Source organism: Penicillium soppii (genome assembly GCF_028829465.1).
Source record: "Penicillium soppii strain IBT 18220 chromosome Unknown utg000010l, whole genome shotgun sequence".
NCBI classification, from domain to species: domain Eukaryota; kingdom Fungi; phylum Ascomycota; class Eurotiomycetes; order Eurotiales; family Aspergillaceae; genus Penicillium; species Penicillium soppii.
The window spans coordinates 746,656-762,644 of NW_026643240.1; the positions used below are offsets into that span (position 1 = coordinate 746,656).

The 15,989-nt window shown below is 47.4% G+C and overlaps 7 protein-coding genes across 7 annotated transcripts; 3 read left to right on the forward strand and 4 right to left on the reverse strand.

The window, feature by feature from the left end:
• Positions 1-65: 65 nt before the first annotated feature.
• N7529_010936 (uncharacterized protein) lies at positions 66-3,792 on the reverse strand (the record flags this gene model as incomplete). The annotated part of the gene is made up of 7 exons (XM_057246463.1): positions 66-627; positions 688-781; positions 854-1,332; positions 1,410-1,923; positions 1,992-2,866; positions 2,919-3,277; positions 3,343-3,792. The coding sequence occupies 7 exons, from the start codon at positions 3,790-3,792 to the stop codon at positions 66-68; spliced, it is 3,333 nt and encodes a 1,110-aa protein (XP_057091812.1).
• Positions 3,793-5,353: 1,561 nt separating this feature from the next.
• On the forward strand, positions 5,354-7,395 carry N7529_010937 (WD40 repeat domain-containing protein; the record flags this gene model as incomplete). The annotated part of the gene is made up of 3 exons (XM_057246464.1): positions 5,354-5,393; positions 5,462-7,109; positions 7,164-7,395. The coding sequence occupies 3 exons, from the start codon at positions 5,354-5,356 to the stop codon at positions 7,393-7,395; spliced, it is 1,920 nt and encodes a 639-aa protein (XP_057091813.1).
• Positions 7,396-7,632: 237 nt separating this feature from the next.
• N7529_010938 (uncharacterized protein) lies at positions 7,633-8,616 on the reverse strand (the record flags this gene model as incomplete). The annotated part of the gene is made up of 1 exon (XM_057246465.1): positions 7,633-8,616. One exon carries the CDS (start codon positions 8,614-8,616, stop codon positions 7,633-7,635), a length of 984 nt encoding a protein of 327 aa, XP_057091814.1.
• A 246-nt stretch (positions 8,617-8,862) lies between these two features.
• Positions 8,863-9,627, forward strand: N7529_010939 (PRP38 family protein; the record flags this gene model as incomplete). The annotated part of the gene is made up of 1 exon (XM_057246466.1): positions 8,863-9,627. The coding sequence occupies one exon, from the start codon at positions 8,863-8,865 to the stop codon at positions 9,625-9,627; it is 765 nt and encodes a 254-aa protein (XP_057091815.1).
• A 421-nt stretch (positions 9,628-10,048) lies between these two features.
• Positions 10,049-11,651, reverse strand: N7529_010940 (heme-dependent oxidative N-demethylase family protein; the record flags this gene model as incomplete). Its single annotated transcript, XM_057246467.1, has 3 exons — positions 10,049-10,529; positions 10,602-11,067; positions 11,123-11,651. The coding sequence occupies 3 exons, from the start codon at positions 11,649-11,651 to the stop codon at positions 10,049-10,051; spliced, it is 1,476 nt and encodes a 491-aa protein (XP_057091816.1).
• Positions 11,652-12,688: 1,037 nt separating this feature from the next.
• Positions 12,689-14,418, reverse strand: N7529_010941 (Zn(II)2Cys6 transcription factor domain-containing protein; the record flags this gene model as incomplete). Its single annotated transcript, XM_057246468.1, has 4 exons — positions 12,689-12,704; positions 12,756-12,934; positions 13,332-14,336; positions 14,404-14,418. 4 exons carry the CDS (start codon positions 14,416-14,418, stop codon positions 12,689-12,691), a joined length of 1,215 nt encoding a protein of 404 aa, XP_057091817.1.
• Positions 14,419-14,960: 542 nt separating this feature from the next.
• Positions 14,961-15,867, forward strand: N7529_010942 (RTA1 domain-containing protein; the record flags this gene model as incomplete). Its single annotated transcript, XM_057246469.1, has 2 exons — positions 14,961-15,132; positions 15,194-15,867. The coding sequence occupies 2 exons, from the start codon at positions 14,961-14,963 to the stop codon at positions 15,865-15,867; spliced, it is 846 nt and encodes a 281-aa protein (XP_057091818.1).
• Between the last annotated feature and the right edge of the window lie 122 nt (positions 15,868-15,989).

Consider the following 15,989-nt stretch of genomic DNA (forward strand, 5'->3'; position numbering starts at 1 on the left):
CTTCTTTCCCTCGCTCTTGGTTGCCGCACCGCCAGTCATCTGAGAGCCCTCCGCCTTCATTTCACCTAGTCAAACTCAATCAATGGTTTCTCTGGGTCAAACTGCTTCTTGTCATCACTCTTGGTAGTCGCAACGCCAGTCGGCTGAGAGACCTCCGCCTCAAAGTCATCAAGGAGCAACCAGTCCTTGTCATGGGATAAACGAGGCTTCTCTTGTTCATTTGCAGGAGCAGGTTGTCGGGCAACAGCACGACGAAGACGCTCCGGCAGTTGTTTTCCGGCCCGTTTATAGTCATCCTGGATGGCGCCAAACTGCGCAAAATCTCGCCATCGTTTCAGACCCGCCTCATGCTGCTCAGATGTGAGAATATCCATGGGAGAAGGAGAACGAGGAAGCGTGCGGCTTAAGAAGGAAGTGGCAGTTGCGGATTCGCCGTTATCGGTTTCAGACTTTTTCGGGGACCGGTGATCTTCATAGCGAATCTGACCGGTTTCATTTGGTTCACCAGCCAAAGTGCACGGACATTCGTGAATGTGTGGATGAGTACACCAGTGAATGCAGCGGTCCATGCAGCAAGCACGGATCATCTCGCAAGGCTCCTGGCAGGAAACCCAGTCGTGCTCGGGTCTGATTGAATTTCATGTTAGCGTTGTTTGTAAGTATGTCGCTCTCATGCGCATGGCTCACCCGTGGCATTTCGAGGGACATGGGTGTCCACATGGCAGATTGTCTCTGCAAGGCTGATTGCAGCCGACATCGATTTTGTCCCAGTCTTCGACGACTGGATGGATGGAAGAATTGGTTAGATTGACATGTCGCAAATAATTCATGTAAGACAGAGCCAATGACTTACCTTTGATTAGCGTTCGCATATTATGCCGTTCACAAAGTAAAGGCAGAGCATGCCCTAGGCGGCGTGGCACAGACATATGCATTTGGTCAACAACTTCATCCCAGAATTCGCTTCGTTTTCTGATACAATTAGCATTTCCGAAGATGAAAAGACCGGATTTGGCGCGAGACAAGGCAACGCAGGCTCCGTTTATTTGTTGGAGAAAGCCGATTCCCCGATGTTCGTTGCTTCTAACCAGTGAGAGAAGGATTATATGGTTCTCCTCGCCTTGGTAAGAGTCAACCGTTGCAATCTCCACGTGGTATTGTGCAGTGTGGATATTTTTGTTTTGCTTTCTTTTGATCAACTTCCGCTGGCCTTGGTAGAATGTCAAGATTGTGATGTCAGTGGATGGAACTCCACTTCTCAGTAGGTATCCAAGGAGTCCGATGACCATCGACGCCTCAAACTCATTCACATACGATGACAAACTATCATTGCTTTCGTGCTCATCATGATTAAAGAAAAAAAATGAAGACGGCCCATGCCAGTAATCGGAGGTCTGTCATTGACGGACGGATGATCAAGAAGAGATGATCCATAAAGAGGGGCCACAAGCTTTCTGATCTCTGTAATCATTCGTCTCTGCTGTTGAAGCAGGGTAAAATCAATTCCATTCTCAACCAGACGCTCAAACATAGAGACTTCAAGATTGAAAGGCTCCAAGGCTAGGTCGCCCACAGCACAATGGCCTCTGAGCTGCCTGTGATCGCCCACAAGAATCAAATGCTGAAGAGATGGTAGATAGGCAACTGCGATAGGAGCCTCGAGGACCTCTGCCGCCTCCTCGATGAGGATGACACGGGGATTCACGCTCGCAATGGTTCCTCGGTATTTGCTCAGCCCAGTGGTGGTGAGCCCGATAATATTTGCATCTCGTAGAGGTGGGTGGTCTCGCTCACACTTCCCAATCTTGAACTTTCGGGTGCATTCCTCGTATTCCTTGCGAAAGCAAGATATTTTGTTCACCACACTTGCAACCAGCTGCTTGCGAAAGTGGTCATAGATGATGCCGCGGTAACGTCTTGGGACTATGTACAAGTCTGTCTCTTTGAGATACGATTGAATCTTGGCAGAGGAATTTGGTCTTGGCTGTCACCGCAAAACCCTGGCACGAATGAGACGAAAGGGTCCTTCAGGGCGGCCCAATCTTCTTCATGGCGATTGTTCTCCATCTCAATTTCTTTTAGCTGCTCGTATTCTAGGTCGTAGTCGTCATCCTCAAAACCGAAGTTACACGTGTAGCGATACCGGAACTTCGTCACCGTGGTGCCAAGCCAGGCGTGGAAAGGGTCGAGGGTAGTGTCTCCTCCCTGCTCCCACTCTTTGGCAGTCTTGCTCAGTGACTCGGCTTGGTCTTCTCTGAGAATTCCATATTCCACAAGCAAGGCTGCACTCAGTGGCTTTTGTGATTTAGCCGGAGTAAGTGGGCTCAGAACCTCCTGCATACCTTTCGTAAGGTTGTTGTGTTGCTTCCATCCACTTTCAAGTAGTCCACCTATGACCCGCGGCACAATATTGTCACGCCTCATCTCAAAGATGGTGCGCTTATGAATATCAAAGTCAGCGCTTCTTGTGCCTACTCGGATGTAGTTCGGTTCGAACTCCGCTATCTGTTTGATGAGCTGGTCGAGAGCATGATTGGTTTGTGCGGCAATGACAATAGGCGGGTCTTTCGGGCGTTTGTTTGCAAGCATGAACTTGAGAGCAGCGATAGAGGTGAACGTTTTGCCTGTTCCAGGCGGACCCTGAGTAATGGCTAGCTTTTTGGTGACCATCTCTCTCAGAGCTGACCATTGGGACTTATCAAGTTTTCCCATTGGCAAGGATGGCCATTGCTGGAGTATATCATGGATATTCTCCTGACCAGGTACCTGTGACAATGACCGAAAGCTCATATTTGGTTGGGATTGAATGTAGCCCGGGGTACCGATCTCAGGATCTAAAGTGCAAATATGTTCATTCAGCGGGAAACTGAATAAATTGTTAGCACGGGATAGCGAGACATAGGAACGCATAAACTTACCTTTCCGTATTAAGCTTTTGAAGTGCGGTCATTGTGTGTCTGTTGGCCTCGTAATATCCCATTCGGGCCTCCACCATGATCCATTCTTTCTGGGGATCGAGGTCGATATCGTTATACGAAGCCAGGTAAATGTCAACCTCGGGAGGGTCCTTCGTGACGTTATCAAGCAGTCTCGAAGCAACAATAGCAAACACACATTTGCTGCTAACCCCATTTGATACTGGGCTAAGAGCAATAAGCGATCCCGGTCTAAGACGGTCGGAGTACGTCCAGGCAATGTTCTTGCCCGCACGACGAGTTGAGAAACGGAGACGCAATGCCAAACCAGGGCGCGCTAATGTGATCCCAATAACATAGACCTGTGTTAAAAGAAGAAGAATTGTTAGTTTGGTGCTTTTCCAGAAGAAGATAACGAAAAACTAACGCTTTCGTAAACAGATAAGTCTTTGGTGTCGCTCCTCAAAGGATCGTTCCGGACCATAGCAACGGCATCCCGTAGCGGGGCGACCGAGTCTTCCTGCAGCAAATTATAATGGGCTTCCAGGTATGTTTCTTTGGAGGGCCAAGGTCCATCAACAATGTTTGGATTAAGAATCACAAAGTCATCTGGTGTGTCTTTCCCAAGAACTTCTTCGGCAGAAGGAATCTGGCTTGGACTGCCATTCCGGAGCATCGTCGGATACAATAGTGTCAAAGTATTTGCGTACATCCGGGTTGACAGACTCCTGGGGTCCAGGAGTCTGGTAACGACGGCTGCTTCGAAAACGAAAATCCGATGCCATAGTGCGTGGTCGGGGTCGTTGTAGTGCGTGGTAATGTTTGGGGTGATCTGTGATATGTAGATAGCAGAGAAATGGTTATCAAGAGGGCGCATTGAGTGCGTGGCGGAAAGATCTAGTGAGTGCGTGGATGTTTCATGGAACAAGAAACACATCCCCACGCAGTTGTGGTGCCCCACTTCAAAGTTCTTGGAATACTGATCTAGGAGCATAATGCTGGCTTTTGATAAATTTTATAGTTATATATTGCAATTCACTCCTTCAAGCGAAACAGACTATATGTTGAACATTCTAGGATCTTTATGTTACTTCAATATGTGCAGATAGCGGTTTGCATGTGATCTATTTTCAAGGTTTATGATCATATGCATTTTTTTTCCGTTTACCTATCCAATGATGTTTTTTAAGGGAGCTTCAGGCTATAAGATGATAAACTACATAATACTGCAACAAAGTCTATCATTATATCAAGTTCCGTATGGACGAATGCCTTACGAAAGATTTAGCTACTCTAAATCCACACAATTCTGGTGCATTAACAAGAGATCATGAGATTCTTTGCAAATGTATCAAGAAACATGGTGTAGTACAAGACTTTTAAAAGTATAGACTTCTTTTAATCTGGGTGATGATCAAAAGGGCACAATTATACGTGGCCTTTGGCGAGTGCATGAGCAATAGAAGACATTAGAAGTAGAAGATAAAAGAGTCCCTTTTGTCCTCTTTATCTCTGGGATTACAACCCAAGAGCTGGGTAGTGGAGGTAGCTTGCTTCAAGAATAGGTACGCCACATGGATTTTGGAGGGTAAAAAGCTTATATAGCACAATGCAAGTGGCGTTGCTGAAAGAAGAGCTCTAAGAAGGGGATTTGATGTGCAAGAGTCGAGACAAACTATTTACATGCATCATCATGATGAGACTGCAGGGTTATTTTACGTACGTTCGTCTTATATTTGATTCATTAGCTCGTGACATGCACTACATGAACAAGCTTGAAAATAGCAAGTTTACTTGCAGATCAGACAAAGACTTATAATCATTGACAGTTCTTCAGAGATATCAACCTCGAAAAATTCATGACCTTGACAAGACCATATTTCCAAATCGCCGACGACTATCAAAATCTCATCTCTGTTGAGGTATGTATCCATTTTCGTCTTCATTTGGTCATTAAACCGCAATACTACCTATCATGTAGATTACAATTCCGCCAAACCACTCCCAAATATACCAGCTTGACATAGGGTCGAAAAGACATTCAAATACTAGCTAGTTTCTACCGACATGTAGCTATGAATATGCTATATAAATCTACAATATACGTATATCAAGACCACTATTTGCGTTTCTAGAATCTAAAGGCACCAGGACGCGTTGTGATTGGCCCGCCAAGCATTGACCACTGAAGATCCATGGTGTCGTCGCATTTAAGCCGCAACTCAACCTCCGCACTTCTCTGAACAAATATTTTGCTAGGGTAGAGTGGGATTGCTATTTGAAATTCCAAAATATTCTGCCACTTATATTTCGCTCGCTTTCTCTTGCGCAGAGCTGCTGGTTAGCTCAGAAGCTCCGAATCCCTGCTTCCATTGCATAACGCTAGTTAAGGGCGCCAACAGCCAGTGGGAACAGCAAACAAACCATCGGAGCAAATCATGGTTTCACTAGAAGAAGAGGAGGACCGCGATATGGGAGGTAAGTGTCCTCATCCAATGGTCGGCCGATTGCTCCCAACCTTGCTAACCGGCCCCGCGATCGTCTAGGTTCCCAGGACGGAAGCTCCGATAACGAGAACGAGAATGAAATTGACGAAACAATGCGCGATATGGACGATGGAGATGGCGACAATGACCAGGACCAGGACGGCGAAGGAGACCAGGACGCGGATAGCCCCTCAAATGCGAGCCAGGCATCGGAGGGTACTGGCATGCCACAAAACACAAATGGTAATGGTGACAATTCCGTCCCAGAACCGTTCTCAATCTACCACCCCAGTGTGCGCCCGGAATGTCTCACAGCCAGAACTTACGACATCGCCCCAACTACTGCCGCGCCTCACGCGACCTCGATCAACGCCATTGCAGCGACAGCAGATATGCGCTGGGTCTTCACCGGCGGATCAGATGGATTTGTGCGCAAGTTCAACTGGGCAGACTCAATCAATAGCAAGCTTATGTTGACCGTGGCCCAAAGGCATCCCTTCGTCGACAGTGTGGTAAAGGCTGGTGTACTGATGACATACTGGGAGAATATGGATGGCAGCCACTTGTCTCCGGTGTATTCCTTGGCCTGTCATAGCGAAGGGCTGTGGCTGCTTTCCGGTTTAGAGTCTGGTGCCATTCGATTACAGACATTGCGCCACGATGAAGGCAAGGAAATTGCGCTTCTTCAACAACACACTTCGGCAGTGTCCACGCTCAACCTTACATCGGACGAAGAATCATTGCTTTCTGGGAGTTGGGACAAGCGTGTCTTTGACTGGGATCTGAACACCGGACAGGCTAGACGTGCATTTGGCGGCAGCGCGGCACAAATATCTGCTGTACAAATTCGACCAGAGTCTAGCCTGCCTGTGCCTAAGGATACAATCGAACTCCACCAGACCAATGGGACATATACATCAAATTATGCAGCCCCAGGCGCAGATAGCTTCGGTTTTATGGATACTACCCAGGACGCAAAAAACTCAGGTCTAGCCGAGAACCCGCAGGCGGGCTCCCCAGCGGACTCACTATTTGGTGGAGCGGACTCATTGTTTGGCGATGCAGATGGTGGAGCTGCAGATGGCGGAGAGCCATCAGGTGGCGTGTTTGGGGTAGACGAGGATGATGAATTTGGCCGCGCGGTAGCAAATGGTGCCATGGCGGATGCAGACGCTCCAGGGGAGATTGACGACGAACCTCCTGTTCATTCAAATGCAGAATATACTCAGAGTGCACAAGATACACAACCGACCGCTCATACAGATGCGTCAAACGAGAAAGTGGAGGTGACCGACATCGACATACCCAATAGCCCAACCCAACCGATGGTCAACGGGCTTCCTAAAGCAGAGGATCTCGAGACTCAACCACAATTACCAGACTTCTCACAAAACATGCCACCAGAGCAAGTCCCCACAGCCGACAACACGTTCCTTGCGGCCTCTATGGATGGAACGATCCGAGTATGGGACCGCAGGCAGCCTGATCCTGTTGCTCGTATCTCCCCGTACAATTCTCCTCCATGGTGCATGAATGCCTGCTGGTCCCCAGATGGAAATTACATTTACGCCGGACGGCGAAATGGCACAGTCGAAGAGTATAGTCTTCATAAAGGTCTGAGGAATGTTGAACGAACATTCAAGTTCCCACAGGGAAGTGGACCGGTAACCGCACTGAAGGCTATGCCAAATGGGCGACATCTCGTGTGGTAAGTGGTGATAAAATTTATGCAATGACTTTGACTAACTTTCAATCATTAAAGCGCTTCTCATGACATTCTCCGATTGTATGATCTGCAAAACGAGCACAAGGAAAACACCTCTCGCCATTCGCCAGTACCATTTTTGATTATTCCTGGCCACCGCACTGGAACCATCTCACAGCTATTTGTCGACAATGCATGCCGCTACATGATCTCCACCAGTGGCAACCGGGGTTGGGAAGGAAATACCACCGAGGTTCTGCTTGGCTACGAGATTGGGGTACCCCAATAGGACAGACAGCATTGAACTTACAGCAATAGATGTCACCGGCAAGGACTGAGTTATAATTGACGAATATAATGACTGTGAGCTCGAGGATTAATCGATTGTGTTTGTAAACAAATCCCTTGGATCGAAATTCGTAGTGGAAAGTGAGGAATGAATTAGAATTGGTAAAAACGCCAACACCGATCCCCCATTCATGTTGCCAGCATTTACGAGACTTCGTAAATTGATAGAATTGAAAAATCATTGCTCATCATAAATAATCTCGTCAAAATCCAAACCCTTGCAAACTTCAGCCTGCTGAGAGCGCCAAGCGCCAAAGTAGGGATTTCCAGCCCACTTTACGCGGCCGTCACGATCATTTTCAAAATATACATAACCAGGCTCGTCGCCATACAGCGCATCCCGAGGACCAGCCACGAGACCACCAAAACCAGGCAATGCAGCGTTGGGAATATGAGTCCTTGCCTCAACATTCCCATTCTCAATGTTATTGACCGTAATCAGATACGCAGGTGGGAGTGCCGCGTCGCGATTAGCACGAAGCGGCATAGGAATCCATGCCTCGTTGTTATAGGAATCTGGCCGATTCTTGTCGTGGCGAAGGGGCAGAGGGCGGGAGAAGAGCATGTCGTCCAGTTTTCCTGTGTCTAGCAGCAGGCCTGGTGTTTGAACATAAAGCACGCTGTCATATTGCATGAACTGGATCTGGCCCAGTCGGAGTAGTTTGGTGTTTGTTGTCGAGTACCCTGCAGCTGTGGCTGCTGACATGTCAATGGGAAGGAGCCAGATATTGTATTTAGCACTGGCGGCGCGTAATATTGATAGTGCTTGGGTGGCCGACTTTCCCAGCTTTTTGGCAGACATCCGGTCCCACTGCTCTGGGTATACAAAGAGACGATCCTGGACGGCTGTTCCGTTTGTGGAGAGTTGCTTGAAGAAGAGTATGGCAGAACATATATCTGAAGGGTCTGGCTCAGATAGTAGCTGGACATAGGCATAGTTTCCATGTGTCTGATCACCCGATAGACCTCGTTTCTGCTGGAATGCGGGTCCCGATCCGTGGCGGGCCATTTGAGCGGCTTCTTGGGGTTTTAAGGCATGCTGGATGTTTTTGACCGATTGCTGTTGTAAGACATATCCAGAAAAGAATAATAACGTGGTAAATATGCCGATCACTCCCATCGACACAATGGTCGAAACCGTGGAGGCTGTGAGGAGAACCATGGCCACAAGGAAGACTGCATATGTTGAATGGAGAGTTTGATAGACAAAATTAAAATGTCAGACATGCATGGCCCCTGGTGATTACTCATTAATCAAGATGTCTCATTAACATCAGGGTGTTTCATGACATCAGGTTGTTTATGGCCCTCCGGGGGGTTGTCCGCGCGACTATCGATAAGGAAAGTCTTGGCATTCAGCTTGGGTTTTCACTTCACTTCACCTCACCAACTTAAGCCCTCACCAAAAATGGCAGCTCACCGTGCCGACGAAAGCTCGTTTCTTGATAATCGCGGGTATAAAGGCCCCTTGATTCGTGGTGTCAACCCCGCCACACTCTTCGAAAAAGCCGTGCGTGACCGCATCACCGATTCATACTACTGGAAGGAACAATGCTTTGGTTTGAATGCAGCAACTCTATGTGATCGTGCTGTTGAGCTGACCTCCATCGGTGGCACATACGGTGTTTCTGAAAAGCCAACTCCATTCCTCTGTCTTGCTTTCAAGCTGCTCCAGCTTGGACCAGACCGCGATGTCGTGCTCGAACTACTCAACTACACCGACCCCGGCAGTGGCGAGGAGGCAGAGGACCCAGAACACAACGTTGTCAAGAATCGAGGCGATTTTAAATACCTACGCGCTTTGGCTGCGTTCTATGTGCGACTGACCTTCGACGCGGTCGATGTGTACAAAACACTGGAACCACTTCTTCTCGACTACCGGAAATTGAAGCGCCGTGTACGCGATACTTTTACACTTACATATGTGGATCAATTCGTCGATGATCTTCTCACCAAAGATCGCGTGTGCGGTACTAGTCTGTGGAAGCTTCCGCCGCGATCGCAGCTTGAGGATTTGGATATGCTGGATGAGCGCATCAGCCCGCTCGCAGACGAGCTAGAGGAGCTGGACCGTGAGAACAACGATGAAGATTCCGAGAGGAGTCGGGAAAACAGTGATGCGGGATCTCCACCCAGGGATGAAGAACCCAGGAGGGAAGAGGGTGATGATTGAGCGCAACTCGGTCTCGCTGATCACCTCTCTCATCCGACGGTTTTTTCCTACTAGCCGACACCAGTACCTCGCACGCAAGGATGCCGCAATTCAAACGGAATGCGTGTATCTATGACCGGTACATCACTGCCTGAATTCCCGTCGTACAAAGAGTCTACGACCCACAAACCAGCCTTTTGAATAGGGTCGCCTTCAAGAACCACCCAACGGGCGACTCATTCCCCGGCCATGACGTGATGACTCTAAGAGCAACTATGAATATCATGAAACGGATTCATTTTGCTTCCTCGAGAATCCTGAACATGTACATTGGAAGCCAAAAGCAGAAGATTTATCCCGACCTGAAATCGGTATCATATACATGATGAAACCATTCAAGCACATTGTTCAAATCTTGGAAAATCAAATGAGAGGAAAGATTTTAAAACCCCTGCTGGCGATGCCATTTATTCTGCCAACCATTAAACCATGGGCTCTCATCCAACGTAGCAACCTCCCAATTCCTCGGAACCAACCCCTTCTCCTTCTGCTCTTCAGCCCATTTTTTCAATTCCGGAAGTACAACATGCTGTACATGCCAAACACCCTTGTAATCCATCAGATTTTTCTTTCCTTCTGTTATAATTTTCATAACCAATTCCGGTACTCCGGGTTCGTCCTGGAATTCCTTGATGGGAGTGAAAAGGGCCTTGAAATTAAAAATAACTGCTCCAGATAAGGGCAGACGCCTCAGTGTTTGCCAGTCTACCCGTAGATGGCATTCATCAATCGTCAAATCCGTTGGTTGAGACAACCTTAGCTGTTCATGAGGATCACCTGGTGGCATATACAATGGCTGCCCAATTTCCAGACCCCACGAGCCTCGCTGGATCGGTTTTTCGGTTGGCATTTTGGTAAAGAAACTGGTTGAACGTTTGTGTCAATACTTAAATACTTCTGTGTGGATACAATCCCCAATGCTAAAATCAACATACCGATCCATGGAAAACTGCATCTTCTCCTTGTAGTCTGGAATTGGCTCATGAATCTCATGCAGCTGCTTCCCAACTTTGGAAGCAACATTCCACCCCAGTGCTGAGCAAATCACCGCTGCACGCAGGAAATAATAACCGGTAGTATCATCACGGAGCATTATTCCGAAGTCTTCTGGTACATTATCCAGAAGAATCTCAAGAGGGGGTTTGGCTGTGACATCTTGCTCAGTGCCGAGAATCTTATTGTGCAGCACACGTTTGCCCACAAGTGTAAAGTACTGAGGGTACCGGGCACAAACGAATTGCAAAACCATCTCCATCAATTCCTTGCACGCTAACTCAGAGCCGGGCATGGCGTCGAGTACCTGTTTGCCATGTTTTGCGAAGAGTTCTTTGCGCTGGGCAATACGACTTTTGTACGTGTTTTCAAGCTCGATCCACCAATCCGTTTCGAGTTTAGTCAAGGCTATTTGCAGAAAGTATTAGCTACACACATTATCGAGTTTAGTTCTAGCACATACACATGGTTTGATGGTACGCCCATCGGAATGGACGATATGGCCGGGGTAATGCCTTAGAAATCTCAAATTCAAGATATGGGCTGGGAAGTGGAACGCCACTCAATTTTGCATAGTCAGGGAAGTCTCCTAAACCTTTGATTTCACCCACTGAAAATCCCATCGGTGTGTACTTGTCGCTTGGGCTTGTCTTGTAGTTGGCGCTCATGGGCAAAAGGTTCTGGCGTACTTCTTCTTCGCTCACGTCGCGCCAGGGAGCTGCCTCACAACTAAAATCGGCGAGGGCATGTCTGCGTTGGGGTGGCAGGGCGCTATCATAATTAGGCGAGAGGGCCGGGCTAATTCCAGTCTTATTGTCTGGAGAGATGGACCGTGGTGGTGTTCGGGCAGTCGAGTGCTTTCGACCACGGAGCAGGACTCCAGGGAATAAAGATATGCGGCATGCTTGGGTGATAATGGTGTAAACTCCAGCGGTAGTTATCAATATCAATCCAACACGCCAGAGATTCTCCAAGGAGGACAGATATTCCATAGTGAGTTCATGCGCGTTAGGGCAGGCTGGGGATGGAGGCCGATTCAATGGGGATTATATCTGGGCAGTCGCGGAGGGCAAAAGTTACGAAGGTATCTTCCGTTCATGGTATGACGGGGCATAAAGCTGATAAGTACCCTTCGGTCAAATGGTGCGCAAGACATGTTCGGATATTGTTGCACTTGGCTGAGGGTTCTCCGAAGCGGGGGTAAACCTCGCATCAATTCAGGGCAGCATACACTGCGCATCGCATAGCTTCTTTTGTCGTTTGGCTCGATTGCTCTTTCCCCCTTGGGAGAGAAACTGTTTAGTGTTTGCGCTTGTTTCGCTTGGTCGACGTCAGAGGTTGCCGGTTGAATGAAACTAACTCTGCGGTTGTTTTTGTGATATCTTGCATATTTCCTAACTTATACCACCTAATTTGCGCTGCATTGTATGATATTGAATATTAAGAAATTAGTGATTGTTTAATTTGTCTTCATAAAGTATTCTCTACAATCTATAGAAACAGAATCTTGGTTTATGCCACTTCAAGGCTAGCTCTCAGCTATGTGCCCATCTGAGCTTTATGGCGAACAGCTATGATACCACACTACTCCGTAGACTCCTTTGGATTGATAATGCACAAAATGAAAGATAAGGACTGGGAAGACCTATACCGAATGGGAAGCACTCACATTACCCAAAAGGGTAAAAAGGTCCCGAGGCTTGGCGGCAGGTGACCTCGAACAACCACAGTCCATGATGACATAGAAAGAAAAGGCCAAGAGATATGTCTACGTAAATCAGACTCTCGCCGGAAATTGCAATTAAGCGAGAGAGGAAAGAAAGAAAATGACAGCAAAGAACTAGGTGCGTAGCTCGAGCTCAGACGATGAGTAAGCTTCAAGAAATCTTTGCTGCTTTTCATATAGCCGAGGGAGCTAGTTGATATTGGGTTCACTATTCCTATACGAAGCTACTTAGATGTCGACCTCGGGAGTGTCGTGACATTATCAAGCACTCTCGAAGCGACGATAGCAATCACATATTTGCCGTTAAACCCATTCGATACTGGGGATAGACCCGCAAGCGTTCCTGGTGTAAGAATATCTGGGTACGTACAGGCACTGTGTTTGCCCGCACGACAAGTTGACAACCGGAGATGCAAGGACCTGCTGAACATCTTTGCTCTCATGGATCACGTCAACCTCGGCTCGGCGATCTTGCGTAATCTCGAGCATGAGGGACTGTATCACAGGCTCCTCTGCGTTCAACACCAGCTGTAGGCGGGCCTGACCGATCTGTCATGGAATTCACAGTAGATTTTTCTCTCGATTAAAGGAGGCCTAGCCGTTGCTCACGCCGTCAAGTGAAGCAGTCTTGTGGATTTGAGAAACTCCGTGAGCCAAAGCAAAAAGCTTGCTGGTATTGTCTGAAAGCACCTAGACTTTTGTATTGCTCATTTTTTGCTTAGCTTTTATTTCTGGCTTTAATACTTCTAGTCAGAATTTTATTACCTACCATATGGTGATGGAAAAGATCAAAATTGAGAAATTAGTGTTGAGTCAGTCATATGTGCTGCCCCAGTCAAACCCGATATATTTACTCATGTACATAGGTAGGCTCCATCAGTATCTGTTGTGGCCAATGAAGCCATTCTTCCCAGTCGGGCCCGAGATACTGACTGATTGAACGAACCAGATACTCGCCGCCATCGCCAAACAACCACTGTTGCCTGTGAGTGTTTACAAGAGCACCATAATGGGCCAATATAACCAATGCTTCTCCTCTCCTCTCTGCAAGTAAGTCAATATATTCAGGAGGGACGAGCAGCGTCCATGCAACAAGCGCATCCAAGCTGTTGGCTCCTGGGACTCGCCCCTCCGTGACAGTCATCACCGATTGTGTAGCCTGTACAGCTAGACAATATGTCTTTGAAATAGAGTCGTTGAGAGCGAGGCGATTGATGAGATCTAATAGCCTCTGGCAGGCTGGACCCAAGGTGTTCTCCAGTGAAGGAAGTCTGTCTCCAAGCTCTAGCAATGGCTTCAGTTCCGTTTGCTGCAAGAATTCCCATCTCCCCTGACTAATAATAGTACGCACCCCGCGATGTAGTGTAACATACTGTACAAATCGGTCAAGAAAGTTCTCAAAATCATTGTTTCGACAGACCAAAGTCTCGCAGAGCTTGTGTAGGCCTAGGACGCCAGCGAACAAAAATATCGGGACGGTATTCTCATCGGTGATATTTTTTGAGGAAGCATTGAAGGAGCTCAAGGCATAGTTCTGCAGCTGGGTAGAATGATGTTCATAAAAATTTCGTTTTGCTGGTTTGGTGATGCTGAGATGTAGAGCGCTGAGGGATAACAACTCGTTCATAAGATAAGGTGCATCAAGGCCATAGCGTAAGATATATTGGAATGGAACACCAACGAGAGAATCTGGCCGATTGAATGCTTCTATGGCTTTTGAGGAGAGATTGTGAACAAATTCAACGTGAAGCATGTTGACAGGTGCATCTTCGGGAGGACTGCTTGGTTGTTGGGCGGTTGATGTTCCAGCCGGCGAGACAACTGAAGGCGACGCGGTAGTAGCTTCACGGCTTACACTGCGAGAGGCTTGTGGGATAGTCACAGGCCCCACGAACTCGCAGTGCCGTTGGGAACTGATACAGTTGGAGCATATGGGTCTTTTCTCATCGCACTGGGTGGGGTTAGGAGCTGCATATAGGCGTTCGCTCGATGACTAACCTTCATGTGACGACGCTTACATTCCATGCAGCCATTCCGGGATTTCTTATGTGTTCTTCGGACCATTTTGCCACGCGGGGATTTAAAGAAAAGGGTCTGCTGAGACGCCGGAAGTCTCGGTTGCGATAAGCGAATAGTATATCTTAGATCTGAGCGGCCATAGCGGAGCAAAATAGTGTAGCCTATGCAGAAAATTTAAGATTAACGGCCCGCTTAGCCTATCTCGCAAAATAGATTGAAGATCCAAGAATTGGGAAGACTCGAATGGTAAGAAAATACGCGTATGCACAGACCAAGTCTCCACTTTAAGTTAAGGTTAACGGGCTTGGTGTTTAGTGGCTCCGCAAATTCTATACGCGTATTCAATTAGCGACTTAATTAGGCATCCAATTATAAGATATATCGGGTTATACGCGTTTAACAATGTCGTCTACAGTTATTTAAATCTTGAAATTTCTCCTCATCTCTTTCAACTCTTAAGCTTAAAATATTCGAGGTCTCCAGTCTATCGCTCCACCTGGTTTCCCTTTTATTATCTCCCCACGGCAATCAGGAATTAGGGCTTTGAATCTTGAATATGGCAGAGCTCAAGGCATACAGAGGTGACTATTATCTTTGGAAATATGTGCCTTCTCTCCCAGCAGCAATCATCTTCTTGATCCTCTTCCTTGCTGCCACGGTATTCCATTTTTGGAAACTCCACCGAACAAAAGCTTGGTTCTGTCTAGCATTTGCTCTTGGAGGTCTCTGTGAGTATATCATATGCTGACCATTATCCTTGATATCGCTAATACGATTCCATATATAAAGTCGAAGTGATCGGATATGTTGGACGAATCGCTGCACACAATAGCACGGATTCTGTAATAGTATTCGCCATCCAAAACGTTTTCCTTCTCCTCGGACCTACACTATTTGCAGCCTCCGTTTATATGACCCTTGGACGTATCATTTGCAGTGTTCATGCTCAGCAACACTCACTTATTCCAATCAAGTGGCTCACCAAGACCTTTGTTATGGGGGATGTTGTATCTTTCCTTGTGCAAGGCAGTGCATCAGGTCTGATGGCCACAGGCAACAATGCACAGATGGGTTCGAATATTGTGATTGCTGGTCTTGCCATCCAAGTTATCATGTTTGGTCTGTTCATCATAACTTCCATCGTCTTCGAGGTGCGCATGCATCGATCGCCCACAACAGAGGTTTTCGATGATCAGATTAATTGGTTGAGCCGACTGCGGACACTATACGCCGTCAGCGCGCTCATTTTGATTCGGAGTGTTTTCCGTGTCGTGGAGTATGCAGCTGGAAATGACGGATACCCACTCACTCATGAGTGGATGCTATATGTGTTTGACTCTGTCCTGATGATCATCTCTATGGTCATTTGGGGAGTCTGGCACCCCGGAACACTGCAGAAGTTTATAGTGTCGGAGCAACACACTGTGACCGAGGTGACAGAAGATCGGGTTCTAAAAGCATAGAAGGGGAAGGGGGAAATATTCATTACCTTTCGTCACTTTTGAACCAAGAATTGTACATAGCTCAACCATCCATGCTCAAGGAGCAAAAATAGAAAGAGAAGAAATTTTTCAGCTCGATGCAG